At 34.7% G+C, this 16,673-nt stretch overlaps 2 protein-coding genes across 4 annotated transcripts; both read left to right on the top strand.

The window, feature by feature from the left end:
• Window positions 1–98: 98 nt before the first annotated feature.
• Window positions 99–6,267, top strand: LOC113739668 (E3 ubiquitin-protein ligase RSL1-like). Of its 3 annotated transcripts, none has more exons than XM_072047256.1 (4): window positions 99–315; window positions 3,773–3,914; window positions 4,309–5,038; window positions 5,887–6,267. In XM_072047256.1, exons 3-4 carry the CDS (start codon window positions 4,359–4,361, stop codon window positions 5,948–5,950), a joined length of 744 nt encoding a protein of 247 aa, XP_071903357.1. In that variant the 5' UTR covers window positions 99–315; window positions 3,773–3,914; window positions 4,309–4,358; the 3' UTR covers window positions 5,951–6,267. The 3 variants fall into 3 exon arrangements, with proteins under 3 accessions (XP_071903357.1, XP_027122753.1, XP_027122750.1); XM_027266952.2 differs by having other exon boundaries at window positions 4,276–5,038; XM_027266949.2 differs by having other exon boundaries at window positions 3,773–5,038.
• A 3,973-nt stretch (window positions 6,268–10,240) lies between these two features.
• On the top strand, window positions 10,241–16,235 carry LOC140005826 (uncharacterized). Its single transcript, XM_072046788.1, has 6 exons — window positions 10,241–11,407; window positions 11,513–11,606; window positions 13,858–14,087; window positions 14,136–14,201; window positions 14,309–14,416; window positions 14,721–16,235. Exons 1-6 carry the CDS (start codon window positions 10,241–10,243, stop codon window positions 16,233–16,235), a joined length of 3,180 nt encoding a protein of 1,059 aa, XP_071902889.1.
• Window positions 16,236–16,673: the final 438 nt, after the last annotated feature.

Below are 16,673 nucleotides of genomic sequence, written 5' to 3'. Positions count from 1 at the left end.
CATGTGACATGAAAAGAATCAATTTAGAGCTGGTTGGTTAATCGTAAGACGTTCCCTTGCATCTCTCACTTTGCCTTTCCATGCCCTTTTTATTTTAGTACGTTTGTTCCCAATAAAAAATACAATAGAGTCAAGGAAGTTGGGAAGAAAAGCTCCATGGAAGCGGAGCTGTCGATACAGACTTATGGGCCTGGAAGTCATAGGTTGGGGGCCTTGGAGCTGGAAGCTTTGGGACCAGGATGGATGCTACATTTAGGGTTTGGGGCGCTTAACGTCAGCATATCAAGGAAGGATGTAATACGTTGGTCATATAAGGTATTTATAAGTCTACACTTACAACCTTGCTCTTATGTCTTTTAACACTTCAAACTTCCAAGATAGACTCTCCATGTAATTCTATTTCATATATTTCACCAAGAATTTTTGTTAGCGTTATATGCATTATGATCTTGAAACTTCAACTTCCAAGATAGACTTTCCATGTTATTTTTTTTCATACATTTCACCAAGAATTTTGTTAACATTATATGCATTGTGATCTGAAACGTTGTGATTTTGCCGGTTTTAGATACCACATAAATTGAAATGGTTCTTCTTAGGGCTTGCATACCCTAGGTAGATTTAGACTCACTTAGGGGCAGTTTGAAATTGCAAATAAAATGTGCTCACCGTTTCTTAAATTTAAGAGCATAGGTTTTGGACATTTAAAGCAATTCTTTCTAGCTTAAAATTCAAAAATAAAAACAATTAACTTTAACAATTTTATTATAATTTTTTTAACTAAATAAAGAGATAAATATTTTTTTGTAAATTTAAAATTGCAGATTATCAAATAGAAAAAGTACTTATTCAATTAAACGCCCGGACAATTACTTTTAGTCAAAGAATTTTATTATCATATTGTTTGGGGCGTATACTTGAATAAGGATTTATCAAGCATTTAATAAGTACTTTCATTGGTGAAAGTTCTATTCATTGAAGTGCTTTTAGATAAAACTACTGCAACTCCAAACAAACAGGCTTTTAAATGGTTCTCTTAGTCGTATTGAACAAATAATTAACGGTTAAAGAGTGTTCGGAAGTTCTAGAATCACAATAATTAATGTTGAAGGAGTAAAAGTATAAGATGGACGTATTTTGAACCTAAAGTATCTGAGTGTTTGTAATCCATTTAGCATTTCTCAGCATATTTTCCTACAAAATACCCTCAAAAGAGTTAACAGGGGGGAAAAGAAAAGTTTACAGGTCAAAGTAGAAACTTCACAATTTTCTTCTCGTCGGCAACACAAATTTCTATAAATTCCAACATATAATTGTCTATTTTGGTGAGATTGATCAGGAAAAAGAGAAAAGGAAAGGGGTATAGGTGAAATTTGATATTTTGGTCCAGAGTAGAGAAGTCATTTTGACAATAATGGATGACTCTTTAAATGAAGGAAAATGTCAAAGCACTGGGAAGTATCATATAATTGACATCCTATACCAAAATGACTTATCCCCCCTCCCTTCCCTCTTCGGTTTTCTTGATCAATGTCATCAATTTATACAATTTTATATTGGAATTGATTGATATTTTTGCTATTAAGGAAGAATTAATGGCACTTGTAAAGTTTTCAGTTCGACTTCTAAACATTTTTTTTCCTATTTTCTTAACCCACTAGAGGGTAAATTTGTATAAATAAAAGTGACAAAATAGGAATCAACTTAGAAAACCCACACAACATTAGGTGGGTGACTATTGAAACGTGTTTGTTTCCTTCATCTTGCACTTTTACCCAAAGTATAAAGAGGTACTAATTAGTAGATTTGAAAAACACTAGGCCTGGTTGTTAAACCATTGGAGAACCAAAAAAAGAAAAGAAAAAAGTGCAGTTTACCCTTTTCAGAGTCGTGAAAAGAGTTTTTCCGAAAGGAAGGTATATTTTTCCTTTATTTTTTTAACCATCCAAGGCCTTGTTTGGCAGGCAAGTTTTTTGACTAAATTTGTCTGCTACAAGTTTTTTAACAACTTTAGTTATATTAATTTCAAAAAACTTCTCAAAAATTTTAAACTATACACTTCAAAATATCCAAAAATTTACACACTTCAAATTTTTTTTCTACAATTTCTACAATAAGTTACAGTAAAATTTTAAACAAACACCCAAAAAATTCACTTACTAAACGGGCCTAAGTTTACAACTTATGAGTTTTTGTATTGTATTACAAAAAAAAAAAAAGGTTTTTGGAGAAATGCAAATCACAAATTCCTACCATAATTTAATGCCATGGAAAGTTTGAACGCAAACACGATAAAAAAGGGCTTGTTCGAAATTTTGAAAAGGGATAATTCACAAACCTTCCTGAGATTTATAACAATTGCACTCAACTCCCCTCAAGTATTACAAATTACACCAATCTCCCTTGTCACAATAAAATGACTATAATGACCTTCACTTAATAAATAATTCATAGTATAATGAAATGAGATTTTAAAAAAACAAAGAGAAACCTGACCTTTTCAGCGATTCTATTAACAAGTTACAACCAACAACGATTCTCTCCCACTTATTATCACTTTATTCTCATCCGTTAACCCCTTTCTCCTATAATTCGATCTCAAATTACCACTAATTATTGTCTATAATTGCAGCCAATCACATCACAAGTGATCCCTTAAACTCTACTATATATTCCTATTTTTCCTTTTTTCTCTTTGAAATTGCCAAATCATATGTTTAGTTGAGGGATTGGATTTGATGATTGAAGTAAAATCCTATTTCATGATCAAATTAAAAGGAGATGAAAAGCCACACAATAATAATGAAACAAATAATGCAATCATTGGTCAAAAGAGAAGAGGGATTGAAATAGGTAAATTTGCTAATTTGTCTATCATCCATCTAAAAAACTTTTTAAGATGTTAATAAGTACATTTCTATTTCTTTTTATACTTGACAATTGTTGGTTGTGGTTTCACTATGGAGATAGAGCTTCATCTCTGTATTTAAGCCGTTAGCATGTTTGGAGATTTAATGGTAGGTTAGATTATTTTGTTTTAAGTAGATGTAGGCATTGGGTTTGAAGTTTGGGGTGTGATTAGTTATAAATAAATTTTGATTTTTGGCAAAATGAATTTCTTGGAGATCTCTATAGTCATAATGATGCATTTTTTTAAAAAAAATTTGATTAATCCCATCCATGCCTAAATCTCCCATAAGGATTGTTTCCAAGGCCATTACGTGGTTCATGTAGTTGGAGTTAAACCACTTATATGGAACCAAACCATGGTATCCTATGTTGAAGATTATGCAAACACAATAACAATTGATTTGCAGTTTGACCACATGGAACCATATGGTGAGAATATTTTTGAAAAATGGAACAAATCTTCAGAATTGAATGCATGTTTTGGGAGAAACAATTTTATGAATATGATGATGGAATTGTTTGGGTTTAGAATTTGAAATTACACTATTTGTTAGACTATTTTGTTAGTATAGTGGTTTTAGTTGAAATATGAAAAAAAACAATTGGCAAAATAATTTTTGTTTTATTTTTGTACAAAAAAGGGTAGTTTAGGATTTTTAAGAAAAAATATAGCCTTCTCGGTCTATATTATTATATATATAGTAAAAGCAAGGGAGGTAGGTGTAATTTAATAAACTTGAGTGGAGATCTCTGCAATTATCAGAAACCTCCCTTATACGGTTTCTGAAATTATCCCTTTTGATAAAGCCGAAAGTATTGCGGTTACTTGAACTTATACGCTCGATTTGATAACAAATTGCAGGAAATAATCCAATTGTAATTGTACGGAACGTCTTTTTTAAATTGGCTTGACTTGAAGTCAAAACGTTGAAGACAGAGACACCGAAAAGACAAGAGGCACAAACAAACTCCAGGAATTCCAATAAGAGAAGGCTCCTTCCAAGGTAAGCCATCTGAAATAATTTGCTAGGCTCCTTCCAAGTTATTCCAAGTTAAGCCATCTAAAGAATCTGTTAATTTGCTAGGCTCCTTCCAAGTTATCCCAAGTTATTCCAGGTTAAGCCATCTAAAGAATCTGTTAATTTGCTAGAAGGAGTCATTCCAAGTTAAGCCATCTGAAGAATCTACATATTACTCATTTCCTATGCAACACCCACATTTTCTAGTAGTCTACTTCATCCTACTTCCTTCATAGACAAAAATTCCCTTGTTTCTTATGCCTTATGGCTCAAGAACCAGCATTATTGGATCTCTCCTGTAATGATTTTCACTTGTCTCCACTTTTCTGTGAGGCGGATGAATTAGATGCGGAAGGTGATCAGATTTTTCCCGTATCAGATGTGAGGTGTGCTCAAGGATTGCAGTTGCAAGAAGCTCTAGTGGCTTCGATGCTCCCAGAACCGTCTCAGGGTTATTCTACACTTAATATTGCTGCTAATGTTGCTACATCATCATCATCATTCAGTTTTAAAGTAGAACAGGCAGAGGAAGCGATGACAGCAGAATCGGGCGAATCTTCACTGATTTTTTGTGAAATTTGTGTGGATAGAAAAGAAAGAGATCAGATGTTCACGATTCAAAGTTGCGGCCACGTGTTCTGTAACGAATGCATTAGCAAACATGTTGCAGCCAGACTTGAGTACAATGTACACGGTATCAGGTGCCCTGCTGTGAATTGTGGAAGTGCGATTGAGTTTGATTCTTGTAGGTCTTTTATGCCTAAAGATGTATTGGAAAAGTGGGATGAGATGCTTTGTGATGCATTGGTTGATGCATCTCAGAAGTTTTATTGTCCTTTTAAGGATTGTTCAGCGATGTTGGTGAGAGATAGCGATGAAGTTATTAGGGAATCCGAGTGTCCTATTTGTCGGAGATTGTTTTGTGCTCAATGTTATGTGCCGTGGCATCCTGGGGTTGATTGTGAAGAGTTCCACAGGATGAATGAGGATGAAAGAGGGAGGGAAGATCTTATGCTGAGGGAGCTTGCCAAGGCGAAAAGTTGGAACAGATGTCCTAGATGCAAATACTACGTCGAAAGAAATCAGGGCTGCATACACATGACTTGCAGGTCAGTTTCTACTTTCTAGTGCTCGTCACTCCTGTTTTTGTGAATGGTGATTGTACCATTACTTTTTTGTTCCTTCTTTTTTTGTTTCTAGAATCTTGTTGTGGTTTCCTCCTTCTATGACTAGAATGGGTGATCCCTTGATTATCACAGCCTAGCCTAATCACAGAGCATTGTTCAACACGACAATCCAGGAAAACGTATATGTTGTAGGCACAGGAAAGAGGAGCAATAGAGAGTAATAATGGGCCATTGAAGGCCTCGGGAATTTTTAGAAAACTAAAACCAGAAATTTTTTTCTTCTCCAAAACTTCTCAATGCAAAGCCCAATCTAGATCTGGAATTGTATAATCCATAAATGTGTTTGTGTGGCGCAAGAGTAAAGGGATGGTAGGGAAGAACATAGGAAAGAGGAGAGCTCGAAGAGGTGGAAAGTTGTGGGATTTGCAGAAGCAAGTGCAGGGACGTTGCTCTTGATTTGATCTCTGTGGTATATTACTTGATGGTTTTGTACAATAGATAGTTGCGATAGATAGTTGTCGGGAGAAACTAACTTCCGTATCTTAATTCCGGAAGTCATTTTACACCAAGTTATGTAAAAGATTTTCTACCGGAAAAAAATTTTCCTGACCTCTTTGCAGCTAACCACCAGAAATTGAAGAAAATATTTTCTGGAAAAGATTTTCAGTCCAAACAAACATGGTACCCTGAATCAAGATTATCCATTTCTTTATCTTTATCTGTCTATGCATTCGAGGATCCTGGATGATTCAAACAAATCCTACATTCAATTACCTGAACAGAAACAGATGGGAAGTTGAAAAATGTCTTCTTTATGAGTGGTGATGCAGGTGTGGATTTCAATTCTGCTATACTTGCGGAGAACCTTGGAGTTCAGCTCACGGTGGTTGTTAGCAAATATAATTTCTGCACCTCAGCACAAATCATATGTAAAGTTTCAATTTAGTTTGTCTGAAGACCATTGATTATGGGGAAGCATCTATCGTACTATCAACTCAAAATTTGAGACTCTAGCGAATGGACAACTATAGTAGAAGTGCGCAAGTAAAGAATGTACGCTGCCTGAAAAAACGGTTGCGAATATAAAAAAATGGGTTGAGAAACATGTTTATGATGTAAGCGAAATATTATTTAAAAAAATTTGGTTATCCAAACACATTCTTATTTGGATAGGAGTTTATTTGGATGATTTATTTGAGATAATTACTGTAGCAATTTTTGTGATGTGATGTATGTGAGATAAAAAGGTGATTAGGAAGATAAAAAGGTGATTGGAATTTGTGAAACACATTATTTTGTTTCAAATCTTCTCAATCCAAACACCCAAGACTTGGAGTATCAATTACAGCATTCAGTTTTGTTTGGAGTATCTATCATTTATCAAACGCTAATGACCAAACTCTTTTTTATGCTTTTAAATGGGTCTAAGGAGCTTAATTTGAAGATTGAACCGGATTCATTTGACATTTAGACCAGCAATAGTTGTTTTTAAGTTCTTTTTTTCCTGTTTTTTCTTTTTGACAGGAAGTCGGTTGTTAAATTACTGTCCCGCTTCTATGTTCATTTAGTGTTCCAAGTCAGTGAGTTGAAGTTTGTGTGACCTGATGACCACATATAGTGCTCTAATATATTAATTGATGTATATTTTATCACTAAGTTAAAGGCACAAATAATCACGTAAGTAGATTATATGTATTAATAGTTACGAAATCTCAAAGAAATAGATTCGTCGCATGATAATTTTTCATTGTATAATAGTTACTCGGGTTTATTTTATCACTAGATTAGACTTAAATAGATTGAATTTGTTTTTAATTTGAGACTCATGATGTGAAGGAATCTAAACTCTATAAACACCATAGCTCCTAATCTTTATCACCACTCTGAATGATGGATATGTGTTTTTCACGTATATTGATTAAAACAACATAATATAAAATAAAATTAGGGATAACGTTTTGGAGGGGAGGAATGGATTGAACGGCATCGAGAGAGGGAGGAGTTTCAAAACCTCTCACTTACACCCATAAAAAAAAAAGTTTAAAAAGTGAGGAAAGACATACAATAGAGTTAAGAAAGTTGGGAAGATGGGCTCCAAGCTATGGAAGCGGAGTTGTCGATACAGACTTGTGGGGGCCTTGGAGCTGGAAACTTTGGAACCAGGATAGATGCTACATTTAGGGTTTGGGGCGCTTAATGTCAGCATATCAGGGAAGGATGTAATACGTTGGTCATATAAGGTATTTATAAGTCTACACTAGCTAACAACCTTGCTCTTATGTCTTTTAACACTTCTAACTTCCAAGATAGACTCTCCATGTAATTCACCAAGAATTTTTGTTGGCGTTATATGCATTGTGATCTTGAAACTTCAACTTCCAAGATAGACTTTCCGTGTTATTTTTTTTCATACATTTCACCAAGAATTTTGTTAGCTTTATATGCATTGTGATCTGAAACTCTATGATTTTGCCGGTTTCAAATACCACATAAATTGAAGTGGTTCTTCTCATACCTAGGTAGATTTTAGACTAACTTAGGGGCCGTTTGAAATTACAAAAAAAAAATAAAATAAAATTAGGAGCAGAGGTTTTGGACATTTAAAGCAATTCTAGCACAAAATTCAAAATCGGTGCTTTTAGAATAATTTTTGTGTTTTGAAAAAAAAAATAAAATTAACTTTAACAATTTTATTATAATTTGTTTAACTAGATGAAGAAATAAATATTTTTTAGACATTTAAAATTACAAATAGAAAATAGAAAATGTACTTAATCAAATATATGTCCTAAACATTTTAATAATTGTTTGGGGCGTATACTTGAATAAGGATTTATCAAGCATTTAGTAAGTACTTTTACTGGTGAAAGTTCTGTTCATTGAAGTGCTTTTAGATAAAGCTACTGCAACTCCAAACAAACAGGAGGCTTTTAAATGGTTCCCTTAGTCGCATTGAACAAATAATTAACGGTTAAAGAGTGCTGTTTCCTTTCTTTACAAATATAAAAGCATCTTTTTAAGATGGCTAGGACTTTGTCAAGAGTAATAAGTCCTAAACAACTCGATTAAATTCAATAGAATCAACCCAACCCAATTTATATAAAATGAATAAATAGAAAAACGAAGCATTGGCCCCACTACCATTGCAATATTACGTCCATGATTAAGAAGTCTGGTCTGGTGTTCATGTTAAAGTGTGGATTTCAGCAGTGTTCAACCAATTCTATGTACCTGCTTTTAAAAGATTCATCTCTAAAATTCAATGAAGTTTACCAATAGGAAGCAGAAGATGAGCAATTACTTGTCGATCAAACAATATATCCTATTGTAGTTAACTTCTACTTAAAGTTTAAGACTTAGACCGAATCAACGTACTTAAGATTTATTTTTTCTTGATGAACATGTAGTCAACTTTGATGGAACGCGTACTAAAATATCTGCGTGAAATCGTTGGAGGAAGTGGGGAGAGTAGGTTAGAGGTATCAGATGCTGAATATGCAGAAAAATTACAGGTCGAAGAGGCCCTGCAGGCTTCTCTGGCCAATCTTCAGATATCCCACCACAAAAGTCCATCATTTAAAGCCAAACAGGCTGCAGGTGAATCACAAACAGTATACTGCGAGATTTGTATGGAACGAAAAGAAAGGCACGAAATGTTCAAATTTGAGACCTGTTCTCACAGTTTCTGTTGTGATTGCGTATCCAGACACACGTCGAGGCAAAGATCCAAGAAAACATTCATATGATAACTTGCCCGACTTTAACTTGTGACCACATCATTCAACCTTTTTCTCTCAGGGGTATAATCCCTGAAATTGTTTTTGCTCGATGGGAAAAGGCCTGGAATGAGGCAACAATCCCCGATTCACAGAAATTCTATTGTCCGTTCAAGGATTGCTCAGCCATGTTGCTGAATGACGATAAGAAGGGAAAGATGATCAGACAGTCCGAATGCCCAGTATGCCGTCGATTGTTCTGTGCACGATGTTATGTCCCCTGGCATGGTGGTTTCAACTGTAAACAATTCCAGAAGCTGAAAGTGAATGAAAGAGGCAGCGATGATCTGAAGGTGCACGTCCTTACTAAGGAGAAGAAATGGACCAAATGTCCCAACTGCAATTATGTTGTTGACAAGGTTGCAGGATGTATTCATATGACTTGCAGGTCAGCTGATTCTTTTGCTACTATAGTGCAATATGTCTATAATGTGATATTTTTCTTCCCTTCTTTCTTGATCTGATGATCTGAAAGATCCAAAAATAACTAATATTGTAGAATTCCAGTCCATACTCAGTGTCCCCAACTGACGAATGCTTGTTAGACTAGAATTTGTGACATCTCATATGCTGATCTCGATGCTTCATTTCAAGACCCTTCTTTAATAATCATTCACGCTCTCTCCCTTTTTTTTTTTGTTTGGTTTGGCGTGCTGTTGCATGCAGGTGCAAGTTTGAATTCTGCTACAAATGTGGATCAAAGTGGAGTGCAAGACACTGGCGTTGCCAGGCATGAACGATAGGATCATACTCATAGTTAGTAAGACTGGTTCAGCTCCAACTAATTTGGATAGAATCCATTGTATCTATCTCTTGATAACTGTATTCCAAAGCAATGAAGTTTCAGTAGTGTTTGTCATTTTTGATTAGTACTGTATTGGCGACCAAGGCGCCTTTCACCAAGCAATTAGCAACTATTGGGTAGATTTTATATTTTAGCTTCTTATTCTATCCAAAAATCAAAATTTAGATGCAAAATCGATCGAGAATATTTAAAAGGAAATTCAAAATCAAAGTTTCAAATCAGGTAAAGAGTTGGTAGGAATTAGCTGTAATTAGTCTAAGAATACAGCTATATAATTAGTCTAAGATAGCTGCTGTAATTAGTCTAAGAATACAGTTATATAATTAGTCTAAGATAGCTGTTGTAATTAGTCTAAGAACACAGCTGTATATAGTCTGTAATTACAGACTATATACAGCTGTACATGGCTGACCATTTAACCTAGTTACTTGTATAAATAGATCAATGAAATATGAAAAACATACTTTTCAGCATAATTAATAACTTGGTATCAGAGCATTGGGGTTTTTTTCCTTGCTCTCCTCTTCTCTGAAAATTCCAGCCATTCTTTCAATAGCCCACAGTACTGAAATTTCTTCTCTAAAACACTAATCACATCACAATATGTCAACCAAACCTGATGTTGAATCTCCTAACAGCAAGAATCTCTCCACTCTAACCATACAAGATGCTTCTTCTTCCATCCACATTAAATTGGATGGCATTAATTATCGAGTTTGGTCCAAAATTTTGCAGATGCATATTGCTGGAAGAAAAAAAAAGGGCTATATTAATGGAAAAAAGGCTGCACCAGCAGTAGATGATTCAAGTTATGATGAATGGGAAGCTGAAGATTCTCTCGTCAAATCTTGGCTTATTAATTCAATGAGTGATAATATGATATCTCACTTTGTACAATGCGGCACAACAAAGGAAGTTTGGGATGCTGTAAAAAGAAGTTACCTTGATGTATCAGATTCCTCTGAAGTTTATGAACTAATGAAGAAGACTTTTCATTTACAACAAGATGGTCGGCCTCTAGCAGAATACTACAACGAATTAAACTCAACATTTATGGAGCTCGATTATCGACGGCCCAATGACATGACATGTGCTGCTGATAAAGAAAAATATAGAAATCGTATTGCTGAAGATCGAGTTTATATTTTTCTTGCTGGGCTTGATAATAAGTTAGATCAAGTTCGCAGCCGTGTTCTAGGTACTTCTCCTTTACCAAGGTTAGAAGAAGTCTACTCCATGGTTCGTAGAGAACTACAAAGACAAGTTGCCATGGGAGCAGAATCACACTTTGAGGCTTCAGCTCTAACTGTTCAAAAGAGCACTCCTATTGTCATTAATGGAAATTCTACAGCCTCTCAGTCTCGATTTTGCACCTACTGCAATAAGAATACACATACAATTGATGTTTGTTGGAAAAAGCATGGCTATCCAGAATGGTATAAACTTAAGCAAGCTGAGAGAAAAAATAAAAAATTGGTTCATAATACTGTTGCTCAAAATGTTGCTGCCATAGACACTACTCCATCTTCTGTGTCTCATGTCTCTCGAGCATCTTCTCAAGAAGGTATTTTTGGTTTGTCCGATATTTCTGCTCATCCTAGCACTTGGATTATTGATTCAGGGGCTACTGATCACATGACTAGTAACTCTTCTATCATTGACTCTCTTACATCTTCACCTGTGAAGTCTGTACAGGTTGCTAATGGAAATTTTACGCCAATCATAGGCGCTGGAAATGTGTCTCTTTCACCAAAGTTTTCTATGTCCTCTGTTTTACTTGCACATAAACTCTCAAATAATCTCCTATCCATTAGTAAAATAACAAAGCATCTTAACTGTTCTGTCATTTTTCACTCTACTCATTGTGTTTTTCAGGACAATCTTACGAAGATGACGATTGGCATTGGTAAGGAGAGGGATGGTTTATATTACTGGGAAGACAATCGAAGCATAACAATATCTACTCGAGGTTTTCAAACAAAAAGTGGGACATCAGACATAGAAAGAATAATCCTTTGGCATCGTCGACTAGGACATCCATCTTTTTCTTATTTAGAGCATATGTTTCCTAAGTTATTTTTCAATATTTCAACTTCTAGCTTAAGATGTGAACAATGTGTTTATGCAAAAAACCATCGTGTTCCTTTCAAAGTTAGTTTTAATAAAAGTGTCACTCCTTTTTCATGTGTTTATACTGATGTGTGGGGTCCTTTCTCAACTACTTCTACTTCAGGACATAAATATTTTGTATCTTTTATTGATGACTGTACTAGAGTCAGTTGGGTATATTTGATGAAATCTAAGAGTGATGTTTGTCATATTATTCCTTAGTTTTATAACATGATTCTTACTCAATTCAACACTAGAATTAAGGTTTTTCATTTCGATAATGGTCGTGAATTTGTGAATCGATCTCTTGCTGATTTTATGATACAACATGGCATTCTTCATCAAATCACTTGTATTTACACACCCCAGCAGAATGGCACAGCAGAACGGAAAAATCGTCACTTTCTTGAAGTAGCACGAGCCTTATGTTTTACTATGCATGTTCCAAAACATTTTTGGGCTGAGGTTTTTGATTGTGTATGTTATGTTCATGTTCATTCTCATCATAGAGATAAACTTGATCCTCGTACTATCAAATGTGTTTTCCTCAATGTTTTCAGAACCGGTCCAACCGGTCGAACCGGCCGATCCGGTCTAATGCTAAAGCCGGAAGTTCATGGAGAACCGTTGAAACCCGGACGAACCGTGCGAACCGTTAAGAACCGTGAACCGGCGGTTTTTTAGATTCTTCAACAAAATATCAAGAATGGTGTAGCTAAGATTCGAACCTGGGTCTCCAAGTTTAAATATGACAATCTTACCGCTAGACTGTACTTAAGTTTGTTGAGAATTCTACTTGACTAAAAAATATATTAAAAAATCAAGTTCTTCTCTTATTTTTTTTTTCAATTTTTTCTTCTTAACCATTTTTAACCCAAATATCCACAACAAGATTTTCTCAAGTCTTCACCATTATTATCAAGTTATTATCTTTAGCAGATTGTAAACAAGTTGAAAATTTCAACTTTTATTGTTTTCCAACATTTTAGTAAGTTTAATTTTTTTCTTTTCAAGGTTTTTTTCTATATTATTATCTTTAGTTGGTTTTTTGCATTTTCCCCTCAATTTTCATATGTTTCCCTCATTTTTGTTTTATTTTTATTCGATTAATTAATGATGAAATTTTTGCAAAAGTAGTGCACATCCGTGTAGGAATTGGGTAGGAATTACAAATAATAACATTGGGTTGGTAAAAAATATGGTAGTTGGCACATAATCGAAGCTATTGATAATTGAATTTAAAATAATTAATGGTATAGGATCATTGAATTTAATATAACATGTTAATTAGTAATGTTTAGTAGCAATTAATTTTTTATGTGTTTAACTGTATATTTGTTTTTCAAAAATTTTTAGTTTTTTTTAGTTTGAGCAATTAGATTTATATTTTTATAATAAATTTTAACTTTTTCAGCTTAAGTTGATGAAATTGTGAAGGTGGTGTGGTTGCTTATCATGCCACTGATAAAAGTTTGCTATTCAAATAGTTTATCTTAACTTGAACTCTTTTATGGATTTTTTTAAGGGTTGTAAAAGAATTTCAATATTTAATTTATTTATTTTTTGTGTTTTTATTTGTGATAATTGGTGCACATTTGGATTGTATCTATTTATGTTTATAATGAATTTATGAAAACTTGTAGTGAATTATGATATTTTAATTATATTTATCATTCCATGTTTTGTGTATAACTTTTAGAAAATTTATTATTATCATAACTTAAATTAAGTTATGTTGGTAAAGTTCAAGTGTAGAATGAAACCTGCTTAGTACTTAACACTAAAAATTAAAAAAAAAAAAAAAAACAGTGAACCTTTGAACCGGCCGGTTGGACCGGTCGGACCGGTCGAACCGCGAACCGGCCACCTCTCCGGTTCACTGACCGGTCCGAGTTTAAAAACATTGGTTTTCCTTGGCTATTCTAATTCACAAAAGGGATATAAATGTTTTCATCCTCCTACGAGAACCTACTATGTGTCTATGGATGTTCAATTTTGTGAAAATGAGTCTTATTTTTCTGGACATATGTCTGCGGTTCCTTTTCAGGGGGAGATTAAAAGTAGAGAAGATGAAAAATAATGGCTAGGAGAAAAAAGGATATGGATCTTAGGTATAGAGAATGCAAAGGAAAATGGGAATTCCTTAGTTTTAGATGATGGTCAGGAAAATAAAATTGAAACTAATAGTGAGAGACCAGCTCATTTCTTTGAGAAAGGATATTCTAGGAGAACAAAAGATATCACTGTTATGCCTCCTGGTTCTTGTACCTCCCTTAATGATAATACCTCCCTTGATGATACTACCATGCTATCGAATGAATCTTCCAAGATTGACACTAAGGTATGTACTTCTTCTGAAAGTCTTGACTCATATCCTAATATTGATCAGAATAGAAGATATCCTCTTCGTGAACGAAAAGAACCTGATAGGCTTGGTTTTTCAAAAGCTTCCAATGTTTCCTATCCAATTTCTGATTTTATATCCTATCACCGTTTGTCTAAGACAAACTTGACATTTGCTCTTCAGTTGTCTTCTGTATATATGTTCCTAGTCATTTTCAGGAAGCCCTTGATGATCCTAAGTGGAAAGATGCAATGGTAGAAGAAATGATGGCTCTCCAAAAGAATTCTACTTGGAAAATGGTTGAGTTACCAATGGGAAAGAAAACCGTAGGGTGCAAATGTCTCTTGATAGTCAATACCATAGGTTTGAGTGTAGCCTTTTGCAACCAGTCTAGCTTTGTATCTTTCAACTGTCCCATCAGACTTGTATTTGACACTGAATACCCATTTACACCCTACGGTCTTCTTTCCCATTGGTAACTCAACCATTTCCCAAATAGAATTCTTTTGGAGAGCCATCATTTCTTCTACCATTGCATCTTTTCACTTAGGATCATCAAGGACTTCCTGAAAATGACTAGGAACATATACAGAAGACAACTGAAGAGCAAATGTTCCTAGTCATTTTCAGGAAGCCCTTGATGATCCTATGTGGAAAGATGCAATGGTAGAAGAAATGATGGCTTTCCAAAAGAATTCTACTTGGGAAATGGTTGAGTTACCAATGAGAAAGAAGACCGTAGGGTGTAAATGGGTATTCAGTGTCAAATACAAGTCTGATGGGACAGTTGAAAGATACAAAACTAGACTGGTTGCAAAAGGCTACACTCAAACCTATGGTATTGACTATCAAGAGACATTTGCACCGGTTGCCAAGATGAACACTGTTCGTGTCATATTGTCACTTGCAGTTAATTTAGACTGGACTCTACGACAATTTGATGTGAAGAATGCCTTTCTTCATGGTGAGTTGACTGAGGAAGTTTTCATGGATCCTTCTCAGGGGTTTACACTAGAAGAAGGAAAGGTGTGCAGACTGAAAAAGGCATTGTATGGATTAAAACAATCACCAAGGGCATGGTTTGGAAGATTGAGTCATGCCATGGAGGAGTTTGGATTCAAGCAAGCTTCAGCAGATCACACGCTGTTCTATAAACGTAACTACAATGATATTACCGTGCTTCTTGTCTATGTTGATGATATGATTGTAACAGGTAATAACAAAGAAGAAATTGAGAACTTTCGAAGTTACTTAGCCAAAGAATTTGAGATTAAAGATTTGGGGACTCTTAAATATTTTCTTGGCATTGAAGTATCACGGTCCAAGCAAGGACTCTTCCTTTCCCAAAGGAAGTATACATTGGAACTCCTAGCTGAAACTGGTATGTCTGCTTGTGAGCCAATAGATACTCCGATTGAAGTGAATCATGGCCTAGCCTTCTTTTCTGATCAGATTCCAACAAACAAGGAAAGATATCAAAGGATCATGGGTAGACTAATCTATTTAACTTATACCAGGCCAGATTTAGCATATGCAGTCAGTGTTGTTAGCCAGTTTATGCACAATCCAAGTGATCAACACATGAATGCTGTTAATCGAATCTTGGCTTACTTGAAATCAGCTCCAGGAAAAGGTGTCTTATTCTCCAAACACGAACATTTTGATGTGGTTGGATATACAGACTCTGATTTTGCTGGTAGCAAGTTGGATAGAAAATCAACTTCTGGATATTTGGCTTTTGTTGGAGGCAACTTGATGTCTTGGAAAAGTAAAAAACAGAACGTGGTTTCATTATCTAGTGCAGAGGCTGAATATAGAGCTATGCATCATGCTATCACAGAACTCTCTTGGCTGAAAATTCTCTTAAAGGAGATTGGGTTTAGTCCAAAAGGTTCTATGGTATTATTTTGTGATAATATGGCAGCCATTAAGATTGCAAATAATCCTATTCAACATGATCGGACAAAGCATGTTGAAATTGATAGGAACTACATCAAAGATAATCTTGATTTCGGGACAATTGAAATTCCCTATACAAGAAGTTCAGATCAGTTGGCTGATATTATGACTCATGCAGTTATTAGTAGCTTATTCAATGCATCTCTATCCAAGTTGGGCATTTGTGATATCTATGCCCCAACTTGAGGGGGAGAGTTGGTAGGAATTAGCTGTAATTAGTCTAAGAATACAGCTATATAATTAGTCTAAGATAGCTGCTGTAATTAGTCTAAGAATACAGCTATTAGTCTAAGATAGCTGCTGTAATTAGTCTAAGAACACAACTGTATATAGTCTGTAATTACAGACTATATACAGCTGTACATGGCTGACCATTTAACCTAGTTACTTGTATAAATAGATCAATGAAATATGAAAAACATACTTTTCAGCATAATTAATAACTTAAAGTAATCAAGCGAAAGCAACCCTTTGAGGGTCGTGAATATTGTCACCATACGATTTAGTGGTACATGTTGGTTTGCTGCACTGTATATAAGGATATAGCTGATAAACTGAATATATTTTCCATGGAGAAAAATCATAATTACATGTAAATTTCTGCTTACATTAGAATTGTACGTT

This window comes from Coffea arabica, chromosome 4e (assembly GCF_036785885.1).
Source record: "Coffea arabica cultivar ET-39 chromosome 4e, Coffea Arabica ET-39 HiFi, whole genome shotgun sequence".
Taxonomy (NCBI): Eukaryota; Viridiplantae; Streptophyta; class Magnoliopsida; order Gentianales; family Rubiaceae; genus Coffea; species Coffea arabica.
This window is presented reverse-complemented; position numbering and strand designations above follow the sequence as displayed.